This window comes from Sciurus carolinensis, chromosome 11, assembly GCF_902686445.1.
Source record: "Sciurus carolinensis chromosome 11, mSciCar1.2, whole genome shotgun sequence".
Lineage (NCBI taxonomy): Eukaryota > Metazoa > Chordata > Mammalia > Rodentia > Sciuridae > Sciurus > Sciurus carolinensis.
The window spans coordinates 57,001,229-57,021,075 of NC_062223.1; the positions used below are offsets into that span (position 1 = coordinate 57,001,229).

The following is a 19,847-nucleotide window of genomic DNA, read 5'->3' on the forward strand; positions in this document are numbered from 1 at the left end:
AGTGTGTCTGTCTCACTCTGCAGTTATTTCAGGATTAAGAGGAAAGGTCAAAACCTCCCTTTCTCAGGGAGTTTTCTTATCGGGGTGCTGGGGACTTGGGAAGGGATGCAGTGATTCTTCGAAGGCTTGCATAAACTCTTGATGTGCAATCAGCTCCCAGCTGGACACATTCGCTGAGTCCTCGCAGATGTTCATCCAGGCTGAGGTGGTGTTCTCTGTCTCTACCACAGGTAAGCTGCCTCCTCCCTCAGATGATTCCTTCCCACTAATCATTCTGCAAAGCTTGCTTGCAGACCAGGATGGCTACTTTTGTGTGTCTACTAGGTTAGGCCCTGATACTCCGACATTTGGTCAAGCTCTAGTTGAGATGTTCTATGGAGTTATTTTTAAAATGAGCTTAATATACTAGAGATTGAACACAGGAGTGCTCTAACTGAGCTACATCCCTACCACTTTTTATTTTTTATTTTGAGATACCATCTCACTATGTTGCTGAGTCTGGCCTTGAACTTGAAACCCTCCTGCCTCAGTCTCCCAAGTTGCTGGGATTATGAGTGTGCACCACCATGCTTGGCTCAAATCAGTATACTTTGAATAAAAAAAGATTACTATCCATAATGTGTGGGTGTTTCATCCAATCAGTTGAGGACTTTAAGAGAAAAAGACTGATATCCCTCTGAGGAAGAGGGAATTCTGCCTCCAGACTGCCTTTGGACTTGAATTGCAATACTCGTTCTTTCTAGCCTATCAGCCTGCCTTAAGATTTTTGGACATGCCAGTCTCCACCACTAGCAATTCCTTAAAGTCAATCAATCAATTAATCAATCAATCAATCTTTCTCTTTCAAATGTAAATCGAAACTGCACTGAGATTCCATCTCAGTCCAGTCAGGATGTGGGGAAAATGGTACATTCATACATTGCTGGTGGGACAGCAAATTGGTGCAACCGCTCTGGAAAGCAGTACGAAGATTCCTCAGAAAACTTGGAATGGACCCACCATTTGACTCAGCCATCCCACTCCTCAGTTTATACCAGAAGGACTTAGAATCAGCATATTACAGTGACACAGTCACATCAATGTATATAGCAGCTCAGTTCACAAGAGTTGAACTATGGAACCAACCTAGATCCCTTTTAACAGATGAATGGATAAAGAAATTGTAGTATATATACACAATAGAATATTACTCAGCCTTAAAGAAGAATGAAATTATGGTATTCACAGGAAAATGGATGGAACTGGAGAATATTATACTAAGCAAAAAAAGTCAACCCCAAAGACCCAAAGGCCAAATGTTTCTCTGATATGTGGATGTTAACTCACAAAAAGGGGTTGGGATAGAGGTCCTACGGATTAGACAGAGGGGAGTGAAGGGGGGTTTATGGGGATAGGAATGATAGTAGAATGAATTGGACATTATTACCTATGTGCACATGTGATTACTCGACCTGTGTAAATCTACATCATGTACAATCAGAAGAACAGAAGTTGTACTCATTTATGTATGATGTGTCAAAATGCATTCTACGGTCATGTATAACTAATGAGAACAAATAAAAAGATAAAAAGAAGTTACTAACCCAATGAAATCCGTGATGCCTTTGCCAAAAATACCCCCCCAAAAAACAACAAAAAAAATCTTTCTTTTTCCACACACTTTGCTGGTTCTGTTCCTCTACAGAACCTGGACTAATGTTCTGATCCAGTCAGGAGCTATTTGTGATCAAGAATAAGAAACAGCATGACATCATCTTAGTAAGTGTACTTGGTTGGATAAAAGAATAAAAAGGCAAGTAGATCCAATAATTCCAAGGTTACAGGGAGCCATTCTATGTGTGCCAAATACTTTGTAAATACACTCTCCTTTGCTCCTCATCACACACCTGCCATTTAACATACGGGAAACAGAAGCACAGGGAAGGAAGCCATTCCCCCAAGAAAGGAACATAGCAAGCAGGTTGGCTGTCTTAAGGTTCATCTATTACGCCATGCCTTCAGAACACCGATGGGAGGAGGGTCGTGAGGTCTCAACAACACTTCAGTTTCTTATCTTGATCTGAGTCCAGGCACATGTGGCCTTCCTTTTGAGTCTTCCAACATGGGCACACTGTCCCAGGGCCCAAATACTCCCAGCCTCATCCGATGTTTCCTTTGAGATTCACCTCCCCTCCAAGTTGGTCTTCTCCAGCCTTGCAATCATAAATCTGCTGAGTCAGTCTAGCTGCTGGCCCTGGAAAAACAACTGGGAAGGGGATTTGCGACCCGAGGGACCAACATGCTTAAGAGAAAAATAAATCTGAACGGAGTTTCCTATACGACAGCCGCACAAAAGGATGACAGGAAAAGCAGGGGGACTCTGGGGGCAACCCATGACACTCAGTCCTCTCTTTTCAAGATGCATTTATGTTGCAAAGCATTGAGGAGAGAAAGGAGGTGCCTGCAGACTATTACCCTCCAGAGAAGAGGGTGGCCCAGAGAATGCAGGAGGGTACCGTGTTTGTCAGCTGTGACAAATACCTGAGAAAAACAACTAAAAGAAGAGAGATTTTATTTTGGCTCATGGTTTCAGAGGGTTTAGTGTGTGGTCGGCTGGCTCCATTGCTCTGGCCTAAGGTGAAGCAGAACATCAATAGCAGCAGAGTGGGGCAGAGGGAAGTTGCTTAGCTCATGGCAACAGAGGAGCAGTGGGTGAGGAAAGGGCAGGGATAAGACATGGGCCCCCAGGGACCCACCTCCTTCAACAAGATTCCCCCTCCTAGGACTCCTACTGCCTCCCAATAATGAATTCAGCTTTGAATCCCTCAATGGATTAATTCACCAATGGGGTCAGAGCCCTCATGATCCAATCACTTTCCCAAATATCCCCCAAAGCTCCACCCCTGGACATTGCTGCACTGGGGACCAAGTCTTCAACACATAAGCCTGCAAGGCACCATCACATGGAAAGGTCAGCATGCAAAGGGAAGGCAATAACAAAAGGGGAGGCCACCTTTCATCTCCTCATGGGCTTCAAACAATTAAGTACCATTTATATCTTGGACCTTTGTTTTATTTTTACAGTAAAATGAACTTCATATGAAAATAATATCATATAAAGCCCATATCATATAAAGTCCCACACTTGAGACTGGGAGTCAGGGGTCCTCCTTGCACATTCCTCTCTTGGGGGAATGGCTTCCTTTCCTGAGCCTGTTTCCCATATGTGAATGGCAGGTGTGTGATGAGGAGCAAAGGAGAGACCGGGAGTCATGCAAGACACACTGCATACACAAGGGCGAATTCCCACTAACCCCCACCGCCATCCGTCTGTGCAGAGCTACAGGCTCCCTGCACGTGTGAGCACCTTTCAGTAAGAGTGGGCTCAGGGGTCCCGGTTGTACCAGAGGGGAAAATTCAATGACCAAATATCATGCACACCTTAAGGAGTCTCAAATGGTCTGGCCTAGAGAACAAATCACAGCCTGCCTCCTCTTGCCCGTGACACCCCAGGGCACAGCCACGGAGACACTTGTTAAATACCTGTTGACTTGAATCAGCTAGAATGCAGTCTCTGTGGTGTAGAAGGTGGACCTGAGGTGGAATTTCCCTGGGTAAAACACCTAGAGTCAATCTGAGTAATGCTCAGATGCCGACGCAGGTGTGTGGACATTGTGTACCGATGAAGAGACCCGAGAAGGGCAGGGAGTCTGTTGCAACCAGACAGCAGTCTAGACGGCTGGTGGGAAAAAGAAGAGGAGGCTTGCTAGGCATGACTACCTCTAGCGGGGCTCTCGACCTGGTGTGGGCAGAATGAGTAGTGTTCTCATTTCCCACGTGTCTATCAGTCCTGGTCCTAGCTCAACCCCCACTCCAAGGAGAGGTCTCGCCAGCTTCCTACCAACTGCGGCGTGGGGTAAGCCATGGTGGGAGAGGATTAAATATATCAAGCACATCTTCCTTGCACTGGGCACTCTCTTTCTCTGGGGGTTGGCACACCCTCATTATTACTAGGATGACCTGGAAGGGTCCACGGAGCCCCAGCTCTGTATTGCACTATTTCTTTGTCACCCCATTTAGGCATCACTGCAATTCCACGTGTTAGTATTCTTATTTGCAGGTAAGGACAGCTAGCTTCCCAGAAGGATAAAGTGAGTGAGGACACAAAGGTCTCCACACAGGGGCTGGGGTTGTGGCTCAGTGGTAGAGTGCTTACCCTAACATATGTGAGGTACTTGGGTTTGATTTTCAGCACCATGTATAAATAAATAAATAAATAAATAAATATTCAACCACAACTAAAAATTTATATATTTAAAAAAAAAAAAAAAAAAAAAAAGGTCTCCACAGGACCTGCATGACTTCTAGTTCTATCCAGAGTCCCATTTTGTTTGCCTCTGGAGGTTAACATGTATCACCACTTGAAAGCAGGCCAGCCTGCCCCTGGGACCCTGAGCTTCTCTGGGGCAAGAACTGGAAGACTATAAGACTTAAACAACCAGCCAGTCCTGGTGGATGTGGCCTGAGGCCTGTGGCAACCTAGGTACTGGTGAGCAAAAGGGAAAGTTGGAAAAGGATTGGGGTGCGGGGGTTGAGAACAAATGAGCACCCCAGGGGCTACAAAGGTTGGAAATGCAAACAAATCTTTTCAGGATCTTTCATGCTCTCTAACTGGTCCCCGTGTCAGGTGCACTTCACATAATAAGTTTTTGCTACCCCACAGCATGTCTGTTGCCAGGGCCTCTGTAACAGCTTCTGATCTGACCGAAGCCCCTCCCACCTTGAATCTCCAACCCCTCCCCAGCATCATTCTCAAGATACCATCCCCACTTGAGTATTCTAATGCCACTGTACTTGACCTTGGTCAGCCAGGATCCTTGCTTCATGTCCCAATGGATTTCTCAGCTTCCTGGGCTCGCCATCTTACGCTGACCGATGCTGGCTGTCACATGACTTCCCTCCACAGCACTGGGATCTTATACCATACTTCATTTCTCCATAGGGCTCTTCTCCAGTAAACATGGTTTTAATCCTGGTCTCTGCCTGGCAACCTCCCCAACAGTGGAACACAGGAGGCTTGGCGCACTGGGGAATTTCTCCAGGATGTGGGTTCTCCTCTGGTAAGACTGCCTACCCAGCTGCTGATAAGGGGTGACAGATTCTCCACACTCAGTAAGTTAAGTGGATCCACCTTGGATAGGAGAAAAGCACAGGCCAAGCTGCTCCAGCCACCAGGGATGACTTGACACTGGTAGCTAGAGCCATCCATCAGCCCACCACCTATACTCATGGCAGGGAAAGCTGTCACTTGTTAAGCAATCCTAGAGGAAATCAATCCTGCCCTTCTCAGGACTCTGAGATTGCTGACTCTACCCAGACAGCTGCTCAGGAAAGCAGGGCTCATTGTACCTGCTGAGATATTTACCAACAAGGAAAGGATTAGACAGTGAAAAGTATGGCTTCTGAGAATTTATGCAGCATGAGAGCTGTCTAGCGGGAGACAGAGGGGAGGAGAGAGGAATGGAAGCACCACCAGCGGGGACTGGCCCAGCCCCATCGCCAACCTAGCGGGTTACCTGGGTCTGCACCTTCTTCTTGGCGCCTCGCTGGACATTTTTAAGTATAAGGGGATAGTTGTGCACTTGGGCCAAGTGACTTGCTATGACATAATAAGAAATATAATTTGGTCTCTGTCCCTGGTTCCTGCATGGGGTCCCTAAACCCTTAGAATGTACTGAGTGATGGAGTGGGAGCAGTGGTGTCTTTTGTTATTCATAACAAGCCCTTGAGATTTTGCTGCCTCATTGATCCTTGGAGGATGGGAGCTGCTGGTCAGAGGAATCCAAACGGAGAGAGGCTGGAGACTGACTTAATCAGGAGAGGCTGGTGATTGGATCTATCATGGCTACATGATGGGACCTCACAAAACCCCTCAACTATGCAGTGCAGACAGCTTCTCAGTTGGTCACCACACGTAAGTGCTGGGAGCTGGGTTCCCACAGAAACTCCATGTACCCTCAAACCCTGCCCTATGTACACTTCATCTGGCTGCTCTTTTGTGTCCTTTTTCATATGCCTAATAACAAACCAGCAATAGTAAATGAAGCATTCCCCTGAATTCTGTGATCCATCACAGCAAATTATTGAGCCTGGGGAAGGGATCATGGGGACCCTCAACTTATAGACAAGTTGGACAGAAGTGTGGGTAAACTGGGAGCCCACTAATGGCACCAGAGGGAAGGAGTGGCAGTCTTGTGGGACTGTGCCCTTAGCCTGCAAGGTCAATGGCAACTCTAGGTAGATAGCGTCAGAGCCGAAATGAATTGTGAGACACTCATCTGGCATAGAATTGGTTGGTGTGTAGCTGGAAAAACAACCCCACAGGTTTAAGTGTCTGAGGTGTTGTGACTAGAGAAACTGTTCATCTCTTCTTTGAGGTTCCAGACTGGCTCCAGAGTGGCCTCATGGAACTGAGTCTCTACTGCCCATGACAGCCAAGCTTCCTAATCCCACCAAGACCCGGCTGGCAGCCTGAACTTCCCGAGCCTTCGAGGAGCCCACAAGTCCAGATCACTGCAGGGGGATCAGCCCAGAGAAACAGGAACCTATCCTTTTCAAATCAGAGATGGCTGTTACACCCTGATGGAACCTGCCAGAAATTGGGGCCTTTCAGGACAGACTCTCCTCAAATCATTTATCTTGGCCCCAGGCTACATTCTGGCTTCCTCTCCTATCAGTTTGCCAGGAACAACAGCCTGCCAGAGCAGCTCCTGGTCTGGCCTGGAAGGACAGAGGGAAAGAGTCACCAGATAAGAGAATCTCCCATGCTGTCCAGGCCCCTTTTTGCTCCTTGCTGCATCCTATGCTGCCTTGGTGAGGAATACCTCACACATTTGTCCCATGATATTCAAGGGAGGAAGGAAAAGAGGACCAGACCCCTCTGTCTTCCACTAAACTAGTTGGACAAATGGCCTCAGGTGCTCGCACCTCTTTTTCCCACACTGTCAATGTCAGGCTCACCAGGATGGAGGTGGTGCTAAGATCTGAGATAATCAGATGGCAAGACAGGGCCATGAAGAGGGAGGAAGATCATGTAGCCGGGTCCTGAAGCTCAAAGAGGCCTCAATCTCAGGCACCTATCCATTTAGAGGGAAAAACATTTCCTTATTTAAGGTCAGTTGTAGCTTATCCAACAAATTCCACTGACTAGGTACAGCCAATGGAGATATATAAGCACTGGGGTTAGGTGTGACCTGAACCTTCAGAGCATGTGACAGGTATGGGTTTTGTTCTCTTCTCTCTCTCACATGTATTTATAAGCATATAAATGTGTATCGCACGCATACACATACACACACATATGCACTTAGTAATTTTGGTGTGGTGCCACAGTGCTATCACAGATACCTCAAGTATCAGGGGATCCCAGAGAAGAGTTACCACCCCTGCTCAGATGAAATCAAAGAAGGTTTCAGAGAGGAGGTGACCTGGTAACAATGAAGGGAATGGTACAGGGCATTACATGAGCAAATGGTGTTTCAAATCATAAAACTCCTGGTATGGGCTGAAACAGTGCGACTCCCTCAAATTCCTACATTGCAGCCCTGACTCTGGTGTGATGTTATTAGGAGGTGGGGTTTTTGGGAAGCAATTAAGTTTAGATAAGGTCACAAGGGTAGAGACCCCAGGATGGGATTAGTGTCTTTGAAAGACAGGAAAACATACCAGTGTCCTTTCTCTACCAAGTGAGGCCACAGTAAGAAGGTCGCCATCTACAAGTTGGGAAAAGTGCCTTCACCAGATCCTGGCCCTTTCGGACTTTCCAGTCTCCAAAACTGTAAGAAATAAACTTCTGCAGCCTGGGGGACAGTCTTGTGGCATTTTGTCATAGTAAGCTGCCTGAGCTGCACCCTGACATATTTATGGAGCAACAGGTAATTCAGCAGAGATGGCTCCTCCATCCAGCAGGGGTCTGTGCTCATGTCTGTTGATAGAGTAACCCCTGCCACCAAGTCACCACTGAAGACCAGACTGCTCAGGACCATGCTTCCCCTTCCACACCATCAGGCCACATTTGAAGTGCAGCTTCCTTAGCCCAGGATGCCACCAGCAGGGAATCTTGACCCAATACCATGATGGCTACAGTCAAAAGCAGCAGAAGGCAGAGCACTGCGTCCTGCACTGGCCGCTAGAGGGACACGCACAGGCTCAGGCCGAGCAGCTTTTCTCCAAGTATTCTATGAAGAGAACCATGGAGTTCCACAGTGGGTGGTGCTAAGTTACCCAAGCCCAAGGTCCTGCCAGGCCAGACACCAAGAATACGCAACACCTGTCCTGTGCTTAGAACCATAACAGGCACTGGCTACCTTTTGGGAGCTCCAAGTTTAACGGAGAACAGACAGACAGACAGACTGAGACACACACGTTTCTTGAGCATTTTGGACTGTTTGTCAGGTGCTAAGTGCTCTACCTGCAATTTTCAAAAGTTAAGAACTTGTTCCAGATCACCTGGCACAGCCAGAATTAAATCTCAAGTCTCTTAAAACTATGGACACCAGTCAGTCCTCAAACACTTGACATGCAACATGATAAGCTTACACACGCTCTAGGTAAGAACCAAAGCCACCAGAAACACACAAGGCGGGGCTGACTCTGACTGAGGGAGTCTAGGAGGACACTGCAGGGGAGGTGTTTTTCTGGGCTCAGTCTGATGGGCCCCTGGGGAAAGGAATTCCAGGCAGAAAGCAGGCACAGAGCTTTGCAAGAGCTGGAGACAGCCTCTGCTGATGGCTGGTGGCCTACGGCAGTGAAAGGTGCAGAACCTCGGGTGCGGGGATGTGGCCAGGGGCAATCAAGGGAAGCAAAGGCCACTAAGAGCCTCCCAGGTTCCATTACAGAGTTCAGGTCTGTTCCCAAAGACTCTGGGAAGCTATCAAAGCTTCTTATTGGCAGAAAATTTCAGATGTGAAGTTCAAATGGTCATTTTTTTCCCCCATGAAGTGATGCATATTTATACTTTGGAAGACTATACAAACAACTCAGTGCTCTCTTGGAAAATAAAATCTTTCAAAACATATGGACGCTGAGTCTGTCCCTTTAATTTTATTCTGTAGCATGTGGCACACTGAAATTTTAGAATGTGAGTAAGGAATTGACTTGAGATTAAAACTTAATCAGAGACATCTTCATCTGTCATTTTAATTTTTTTCCACCACAGCCAATACACAATTTATCAATCTCATAATAAAAGTAGTGACTGGGCTGGGGTTGAAGCTCAGTGGTACAGTGCTTACCTCACATGCGTAGGGCACTGGGTTTGATCCTCAGAGTACCACATACATAAATAAAAAAAAAAAAAAGGTATCCATCTACAACTAAAACTAACTGAAAAATAAAAAGAAGGAGTGGTGAGATCAGATGACAACTTGTAAAGTACTTAGACATGCCTGGCATAAACTTAAGTGCCATACAGGGGTTTGATAAACACACACATACAAAGACAGAGAGGCATTTTCCATCAAGTTCTGAGCTCGACTCCATGCTGATAAAGTAACTTCTACCTTAGTGAGAACTGAAGGATGCACCCAGGTGAAGAACATAAGCTAGAGATGTCAAGAGATGGCTGCTACACTGAGCTGAGACACAGTCTTTAAAACAAACAAACAAAAAAAAAAAACACAAATATCTTAGGCTTTTAGAAACTAGAGTTTTTCTGAATGTACTGTGGTCAACTGTTGCAAAAATGTTCCTCAAAGAGACGTGGCACTGATTGATCTATTATTACTCATATATCAAGGCTAGGTTTTCACTAAGTCAAATACCCAGATGTAAATTTTCATCATTTCATTGTTTCCAAATGTCTGAATGTTTGAGGTCGATATGACCTCTAGATCCTGGATGAAATTTTTTATCTTAATTAGATATTTGTCATTAATATGATACAACCTCGAAGAGAAATCTCACTGTAGAAGGTTAGAAACCATGTTTACTAGGGGATGGGATGTAGTTCAATGGTAGAGCAACCCTGAGTTCAATCCTCAATACCAGAAATGATAATAAAATCAAAATCTAAATTTTAAAAACCCCACATGTAGTGCTTCAAGGCTTAAGAGAATTAAACAACATGCCTAATGTCTCAGGGCCTAAGTCCTTGTCTACCTGATATCTCTGCTTTTTCTCTATTCCATCAGTTGCCTCAACAATAACTGACTTATCAGATTCTGAAGAAGGAATAAGTGACCAGTTTTTCAATGCTTACAACCTTGTCATGTCTATATACAGAAAAAGACATCAATAGGAAAGACATGAAATGACCTGCCTCGAACCCAGCACGTAACGGCCAAAGTTGACATTCACCAGTATATCTGCAGATGGACACATGCTTAAAAAGTGTCCTAGAATAACACAAGTAGAAGGAGCATTAAGTGTCATCTGGGCTATACTTATTTTGAAGGTAAATTTCTGCAGTAAAAGGAGCAGGGGAAGAAAAACCAGACCAAAGTTCTCGGATTTCAGTAATTGGGTGGTTTGCTTACATTTCTGCACTTTTATCTACACTTGCTTTAAGCACTATCTCACATGCTAAAAATGTAAGCTTTGCAGAGCAAGAACTGAAATGTAAACACTTGGGCTTTTTTAGCAAGGGAAAGGCTCTGGTTTGGGTGGCCAGAGAAACCAGTTTCTCTCTGTGACACCACTAAGCTAGAGTATGGAGTGTCCCAATGTCTCCACCTTGTGGACATTGTCAATACTACATAGAAATTAATTCACTGACCAGTTAGGATTAAAAAACTAGTCCAGCAATAAAATGAGGTCTTTGTTACAGTTATACAGAAGAGTCAAAGTAATTAGAATTTTAGAGTAGTATATTAGGTTGAGAATTTATAATGATAAATTTGAGGTCATGCTAGACACCAAAAGTCTTCTAAACAATTATAAAAGATTAAATTGTGTGCAATTTGGTTTTATGAATAGGTGTATATTACTAGTCTTCATGTTTATGGAAAACTAGGAATGCAAAATGATGCTCTAAGTTGATCAGATCACTTAATTTACCAGAGCATCAGCTTTCCCAGCCATTCCAGGTAGGAGAAATTTGTTATATCATTAAGAATTTGGTGGCTCTCATTTTCAAAGATTTTTACTACTACAAAGGAAAACACCTCTGTTACAGCTTGGAATGTCTGGAACATGGCCCAAAGGCTCCTGTGTTGAAGCCTTGGTCCCCAACTTGTGGTGCTATTGGGAGGTGGTGGAAACTTCTGGGGGCGGGGCCTATGTGGAGGAAGTAAATCACTAGAGGTGTATCCTTGAAGGGGATATCTTGTCCCTGGCCTCCTCCTCCCTCTTTCCTTCCTGCCTCCATGAAGTGAGCAGCTTTGCTCCACTACATGCTCCCTTGCCATGATGTTCGCTTCACCACAGGTCCAGAAACAATGGAGCCAAATGATCTTGGACTGACGCCTCTGAAACCATCAGCCAAATAAATCTTTTCTCTTTCAAGTTGATTTATTTCAGGTATTTTGTCACAGCAATGGAAAGTTGATTAGAACAACCTTTATGCCTATGCTCCTAATTAAATAAAAGAACAATTTTAGTCATATACAGGTAGAACTACGCAAAATTTAAAAACCTTTGAGAAAAACCCTAGCACTTGTGCTAATTCAATGCAGCAGAACAGTGCTAGGCAAGAGAGTTCCATATGGTTAAGAATGATGGGCTCTCCTGGAGCCACTAGCTGTGGGCTCTGCCTCTTAACAGCTACATGACCATGGCAAGTTATTGGGCTTGCCTTTTTATACTTTAGTTTCCTCATCTATAAAATGGGGATTATGAGATCATTTACTTCAAAAGACTGCTGTGAGGACAGAACAAGATAATACATGTGGAGCACCAGCACCATGCTTGATACATCACAGGGGAGTTGGCTACCATTAAAATGATGAAAATACTGACTCACCCATGGGGTTCCTGATCACCATTTTCATGGAAATGAGTGACATGATTATACTATTCCTGAGTTTTCTTATCTGCAATTTTCATCATAAACATTCAGAGGTGGAAAAGATCTTGGAGAACTTTTGGACAAGTCACGGTGATAGATTAAGAAGTCTCAGTCAAGTGAAATAAAGAAATGCACCTTAAGTTTATGCAGTGATCTCAAAGTGAAGTCACAAACAGGAAGCCAGGCCTCACACTACACAAAGTCGTGACATGTCATCTAGAAGGTACTTTCATCACTATCCTTAGCTTTACACATGAACAAATCAAGACACTGGGAGGTTAGGGTTTGTTCCTCCATTCACCTGCCCATGTGCTCTTTAATTCAGCATTATTTATAAGCACCTATCGTGTTCACTGCAGTAGTGATTCAGTGGTGAAAAAGCAAAACAATACTCCAGCTTCATGGTGCAGCAAGTTTCAAGCACAAGAGGGCAGGGAAGCAATAAGATATATTTGGGACAATTTTTAATACCAACAAGCTTCGAAAAGAACCTGGTACAGGGTGACAGAGCTAACGAGCAGAGGGCAGGACACAAACTACTTCAAATTGTGTAGTCAAGAAGGGCTCCTCCTTGGAGGTGCCGACCGGCAGCAAGTGGGAGCTAGTTGTGCAAAGATCTGGAAGCAGAGTTCAAGACCAGAAGGCTGGGGTTGTGGCTCAGTTGTAGAGCACTTGCCTAGAACGTGTGAGGCCCTGGGTTCGAGCCTCAGCACTACATTAAGAAAAAAAAAAATAGATCAATAATATAAAAGATATTGTGTCCATCTACAAAAATAAATAAACAAATAAAAGAATCCAGGACCAGAAACAGAGTACAAAGGCTGAGTTTTGGAAGACAGAAGAATGGAAGGGACAGCTGCAGGGAGAAAGCAAGGTGGGGCAAGAACAGTTAGGTCCAAGAGGACCCGGTAGGCTGTGCTAAAGGTGGGGACACCACCCTCAGTGCAAAGTTTGTTTAAGGGACTGAGGTGGCAGGTTCGTTTTCCAGTGTAATTCTGGCAGTTGGTGGAGGCTTGAGGGTTACTGGTCAAACCTGTCCACCCAGGTCTTCTGACTCAGCTCGGCCGTGATCCCTGCCATGCCACGCAGCCTCCAACACAGGCGGCAGAAACCGAGGCAGGCAGCGCGATCTCCTCCGAACCGAAGTAAGGCCATGCAAAAGGGAAAGCAGGGGCCAAGGCTTCTCCCACTTATCTAAAGGACAGAAGCCCAGGCACTCACTCACCCGCTGGTAATGTCGTCAGCTCGGATGTTCTTGCTGAGAACGTCCCCATCGCTCATGTAGCCAGGGGCATCCATGCTGATGCCTTCCAGGTCCACCTCATCTCCTGCCTTGTCTGACACATCCACGTGGCAGATGCTGCTGCCCCTGGAGGCCAGCTGCCTCCTCAGGGGGGCGGAGTACACGTAACGGCCCGACTCGGTGCTGATGAACCGGCTGGCGTTGGCTCGAGGTGGGTACCCGTTGCCCATGGAGGGGGCGTCTCCTGCCTGAAGCCGAGGACTGGACTGGCCAAGTCTCCAGGACAGAGGAGTGGGCCTCCCTGTCAAGCTGAGGATGCTACGGCCACTTATCTCTGTGGTGACGTTGGTGTCAAAAGTGGTTTCCAACGTGCTGAAACATGAAAACGACCTGGGTTAGACCCTAATATGCCTAGGAGCCTTTGTGGTTTGTAATGCTTTAACTTTTTAGAATTATAAAAAAAATTCCTCCTATACAAAATACATAAGAGGCACGAGGTACTATGGGGTGTATTCCCTCTGCTAAAAATGAAAAAGGGAAGCTGCACATCTATACAATAATCTGAAGGGGCCAGAGGAGACCTTTTCCTCTGAAACACAGTATAAGACGCTGTACCAACGATTTTAATTAACTGGTCTTAACTACTGGAATCTTCTTTCCAATTCAGGAAAGGAAACGGAGAACACTGAACTAACAAAGATGGAGCCTAAACATTCCTAACTGCCCATGTGCTTGAGAATCACTGCTCTCTTCCTCTAAGAAAAGCCACACCAGTCTATCTGGGGTTCCTAATGCCACATCTCACATCCTCAGTCCTTCCTGACTGAACACAGAGTAGAGCTCTGATTCTCTAACCCTCTGAGGTGCATTTCCTCCAGACCTTTGCTTTTCCTACTCTGTCCAAAAAGACCTGAAAGATGGCCAGTGCCAGGGCTGGAGTTCCTAATAAATCATGTCACAAGGGTGGGAATCTGCCAGGGTACTAGGCTCTTCCTTGGGCCTCAAAAGACCCTTTTATGCTTCATCATCTTCAGAGCCCTGCACGCATTGTGCATGGTCAAGAAATTCATCTGTATCTCCTTAGAAAAGCAGTCAGCTTTCCCAAGTGGGCATGGAGTGAGATTCTGTCCTGCAGAGAAAAACCACCAAAGCTTTTTCTCCTGTCATAATTATATCCTAGTTCAAGCCAAGAGATCCATCAAAAGTAATGCTGCACCAACATTAAGGCAGTTTTGGTGATTATGGTGGAAAGAGGGATATTTTGTATCTAATCATAGAACCACAGGACCCAGCATCTGGTTGCTTGTCCTTTAAATACCCAAGGGCTTAGGAGGCGCCACCCCAGAGCACCCAAGTTCATCTGGAAGAGCCTGTTTGGCTCCTGGAGATGTTTTTAATCCCCTCCTCTCCCACCGCCATCCTGGAAGTGGCCTGACTTTCTACATATTGAACCCCTCGGTCCTAGTGAAGATAGATTCCACAGTGATTAACTCCATGTGCCAAATTGCTGATGGGGGGAAGCCTGATGTCTCTTCCCTACACTCATTTATCAAAAAAAGAAAGAAAAAAAAAGGAAGAAAGAAAGAAAAAAGAAAAACTGCAACTGGAGAAGCAACAGAGACCTGGGAGTTCAGCAGGGGAAATTGGGACTTCTCTTTGATTTTTTTTTTTTTTTTTTTGCGGTGCTGGGGATTGAACACAGGGCCTTTAGTGCTTTACCCCTGAGCTGCATCCTCAGCCCTTCTCTTTGATTTTCAAAGCTAAACACAAACTGTAAAACCTTGTTATGCCAAAAACACAAAGGATATCCCAGGTGGCGCCCTCTTCAACTTCTTGCTGAACAAAGAAAACAACCTGATATGTGTTTCCAATGTAATCCATCCAACTAAATCATAATTAAAACATGATCATAGGTTGTTATAAACATTTCCTTACGTGTCTGATGCACGTGCATGACTAATAATATTGCAGACTGCTGGATATCAGAAGACTGGGGAGGAATTCAAGTTATTCAATTTATCACACAGGTCAGGCACAGTTCACCTGCTCGTTTTAGCGGCAAAATGCAGTTGTGGGAAATAGGAATAAAGTGAAATTTAAATAGAGCTGCTCCACACATCCTCCATGGAAAGGATTTAATAACCTTTCCCTTTGGGAAGGACTCTTTTTGTTCCCTCCGCCTCTCTTTGGCATGTTGTCTGGCCTTCTCTCTGAATGCTAGCACATTTGGGGAGCAAGATTATTTCTTCCACCATTAACTGAATCACTTTGTAGGTGTCAATGAAAACCAATCTCCCAGCTAGTTCCACAATTCAGCTCACACTGCAGATACCTGTGTGTAACCTGAGTTCCCCGTAAACTGGACATGGTCTCCTCCAAATTCTGCCGCAGATCAGCAATGTTCTTCACTGTCCGCAGCCGCCGAGCCTCAGGATCTTCCCCTGGAAAGATGAGAGTGAAGATTAGTTTAATTTTTAGCCAGGCCTGCTGGCAGACACCTATAATCCCAGCGACTCAGGAGGCTGAGGCAGGAGCATCACAAGTTCAAGGCCAGCCTCAGCAACTTACCGAGCCTCTCAGCAACTTAGCAAGACCCTGTCTCAAAATAAAAAATAAAAAGGACTGATGGTAAAGCACTCCTGGGTTCAATCTCTAGTACCACTATCCCCACCCCCCGAAAATGTAACTTCTTGATAGACTGTGTGGTTCATGAAAGCAGCAAATATATTTGTGACTATAACAGGTTTCAGGTGTAGGTGCTAAATAAGGATTTGAAAGACAACAAGTGACTGAAAAGATGCCCAAAGGAGGCTGTTAAATTCATGGAGATTCCTCCAGGTCCCTCTGAAAGTCAAGCTGACTTAAGAAAAACACAAAGCACCTACCCAGTTTGAGATGTAAACATACTTTTGCATCACCTCCAATGAAGGCAGGTCAGGTTTGAGCACTCTCCAGTCATTTTCTGCCCATCGAAAGTGGTGTGGCACTGTTTTCTCACCTATTGGTGATATACACAGCTGTCTACTGACGCTGCTTTACAAAAAGAGCTCACAGTGGCTCAAGGACCTGCACTTGTTAACCACAAGTGATTCTACAGACAGGTTTGCTTTCTCCCTTGTTAGATGTGCTGTGGCATCTCAAATCCCTGACTTACTGGCTGCATGATCAGTTGTGGCAAGGCTGCTGGTCTTCTTCTTTCTGATTCCATCCTCCTAAAATGAGCATGGTAACAGTACTGACCTCAAAGGGCAGCTGGGGAAGCCAAGCAGGCTCAGGTCTGAGATCTCTTTGTATAGTGCCCAATACAAGCACTGAACACATACCAGTTGGTGAAGTAGAGCAGGGAACCATCAAGAAATAGCTGGGCTTCTTTTTGGCAGAACCACAGACTTCTATTCTCTGGGCAAGGTTTCCAGGAGACACTTGGCTGGCACTAATGTACCATGAGAAATACACCACCCACAAGCGAGGAAGCCAAGTGCCTCTTAGCACAGCCCTTTCAGGTTCTCTGGCTGTGCCATGCTATTTCATTCTGCCTCACAAGGGGATGAGGAGGAGGAGGATAACTATAATCCTGATTAAAGGAATCGAACATTTTCCTCCTCAGAGTAATTTCAGGGAGAGCTGAAAAGCCTGGGGAATCCAAATCAAAGGTCTTGCAAAGTCTATGAGTATTTTCAAGTGTTGAGCAACATTTTAAAAGAAATCTCCCTACGGAATACAGTATGTGTGGACAGCAGCAAGTGGGATTTTCATTAGACGCCAAGTAGAAGTTCTAGTAACTATCACCAATAGGGCAACGGGGCTCTAAGACATACTGTAGAATTAGACTTCTCTTCTGATAATAACAACTTCCTTGGGTTGTTCCCGGCATGGTGGTGCCTGGAGTCTGGAGGATGGAGTCAAGGATAGCCATTGGGCTTTTATGGAGGAAATTCACTACAGTCAACTCTCTAATCTTAAAAGTGCAACTGTTTTCAATTTTCTGCCCCCTTTTAACCCAGAGGAATTGAAAAAGCATTTTTCTCTTATCAGAACAGTGCTTGGATTTCCCTCACAAGTTTTTAAACCATGTATATGTACATGTACGTTTTTAAAAAAGAAGGCCACGGTGAAGGTCTATTTTATCCCCTTGTGGCCTTGAACAAGTATCTTTGCATGTATCTCCTGGGTCATCAGTTAAACAGCTCTTATTGCCAGTTTGGTCACATTATATCTATGGAAGACTGTCAAAAATGTACTGATTCTTTGGATAGGTCTAGACCCTACAGTGACTATTTATTAGCAAATCTAGGCACAAAAGTTTTCAAATCAAGTCTAGTAATTAACACCCAAGAAGTAGATTTACTTACCTACACTTTGATTAATGACATATTTGCTTGTCTTAATTCTGCTTTAGAAATTCAAAGAGTTGGGCTGGGAATGTGGCTCAGTACTTGCCTATCTATCATGTGTGAGGATCTGGGGAAGGAAGGAAGGAAGGAAGGGAAGGAGGAAGGGAGGGAGGGAAGGAGGAAGGGAGAGAGGGAGGGAGGGAGGGAGGGAGGAAGGGAGGAAGAAATTCAAAGATCTTTGAGTTGGGGATGGTGTTGCACCTTTACCATTGGTAATCCCCATGCAAATATATAGGTGCCTGACAAATATTTATTGCCTAAAAGATGATTGGTCAATGTAGGAAGAAAAAGCATGGGTTTTGCATTCCCATAAAGATGTGACCCATGGCACTGCTTTCATTATTCACTTGAACTGGAAAAAAGTACTTAGTCTCTCAACTTCATCTGTAAAATGGGGATAAAAATCCTCCCCTGGAAGGGTTTGCACTGGAATCAGATGACACAGAACATATGATACACCCACCATAAATGAGAGCCCAGCAAATGTGCACGTCCCACTTCCCTCTTGGGGGTTCCGCAGGAGAAGCTTGCTCCCCTCAGGGGCCCACACTAGTGCAGATGGCCAGAATCATGTAGAAACCCAGTGATCCACCCAAGGTGCCTGGGAGATCACATCCTGAGTGGCCCACTATGGCTCCTCTGACACTGGCTGAAAAGTAAGGCTTTCCCACCAACTCACACCTTACAACCAAAGTTGAAACACAACCAAGTTCTGGTGGACATTGTGGGACCCTTTCAGCTCCTATAGAGAGAGAGCTTAGAAACTGAGTTAGCTATTCCATGTCTACCCACAGCTAAATGAAAGCCCACCCTCAAGCCATAGGCTGTGACTGAGAGAGCACCATATTCTGACGCTTCATGACAGCGGAGTCTGTAGGATGTCACAGTGTTAGAGCAAGAAGACAGAGGAACCAAGGAGTTGACCTGGAAGAGCATAAGGGGCCTGTTGCTGCAAGGAGAATGAGAGAAATTGTCTATAGGTGGCAGGAGGTTGAATAATATCCAAATATCCAGTTATCCAGTGACTAGAAATCTAAGGATAAAGAACTCCATTTTTTTTAAGTCTTAAAAAAAGAAAAAGAGGAGGAACTTTTGTGTCACAAAAAAATATCAAGTAGAAGTTGAAAGACAACCTGTCAGAAAGCTACAGGAAGGATTCAAGGACTGGATGATAAGGTGTGTGTGGTTCCTTCTAACTCCACAACCCAAGATGCATTTCTCAATTATGATGCTACGTAGATGGAGACACAGCATGGGAAGACCCACTCGGGTGCACCAAGAAGGGGAAGAAAAAGCAACGGGTCAAGGAGACTCATAAATGCCTATTTCTAAATACACCATAACTCAGTCATTTTGAGGTAGGACAGAAGACATAAGAATGGGTAAAGAGAAGACATGGGGGACAAAACTTGAGTGGCCATGATTCAAAGTCCAGATCTAAAGTCCATTTTCACATGGATTCAAAGTCCAGATTTAAAGGTCATTTTCACAAACTCTGATCATAAAGAGTCCGTAAATAACTTATCTACAGATCCATAAATAACTTCATTCCTGTCTTGAACCCAAAAGAAAAGTGGGTCTGAGAATGCCTTTGCTCTGCAAGTAAGTACTCTTTATCTTTAGGATCTGATGACTTCATCTGTACCTCATAGTCACCATCAAACCCTCAAGGTTACAACAGTGAGGAGCTATTTAAGTTCACAAAGTGGAACGATAAAGTCCCTGGTGGGGAAATGATTAGCAACTCTTCTTCAAAACAAAGAAGAAAATGAGTGCCCCTAGTAGGTAATAGTTAACATGTCCAGTTACCAACACAATGGAGGACTGAAAACACCCTCCTAGACCACTCTCTGCACTGTAGAGTGCACACGTATAAATATGCCTAGCTGAGATGTAGCTAGTGCATTCCTCTCCCACACCCACACTGTCCTGTCTCCCAGAATGTGTACTTCTTTCTCTTTCTCAATAAAATTAGTCTATGTCTCACTTTGACCCATCCCTAAACTCCCTTCTGAGATGACAGCAAGGACCCTTATCGCTTGGGTTGAGGTTCACCTTCCTTTTGGGGAACCTCCTAGGACCCCTTTCCTGGTGCCATTTTCAAGTGATAGCCTTTGAGCAAGTTAAATTCAACCTTACACCACTCAGTGTTGCCATTAAAAAAAAAAATCCATACTTCAGTCACACGTGATTTCTATTGCTTAAATGTGAAGATGAGTCACCTGAA

The 19,847-nt window shown here is 44.9% G+C and overlaps 1 protein-coding gene across 8 annotated transcripts in view; it reads right to left on the reverse strand.

Moving 5' to 3' along the window:
• Nav2 (neuron navigator 2) overlaps window positions 1-19,847 on the reverse strand; it is a 375,768-nt gene that overhangs the window by 141,740 nt on the left and 214,181 nt on the right. For all 8 annotated transcript variants that reach the window (XM_047518211.1, XM_047518214.1, XM_047518210.1 and 5 more), the window contains 2 exons: window positions 15,559-15,667; window positions 13,209-13,598 (listed from right to left, as the gene is read on the reverse strand). In XM_047518211.1, the coding sequence (XP_047374167.1) occupies window positions 13,209-13,598; window positions 15,559-15,667 (499 nt within the window). The remainder of the gene's footprint in view (window positions 1-13,208; window positions 13,599-15,558; window positions 15,668-19,847) is intronic.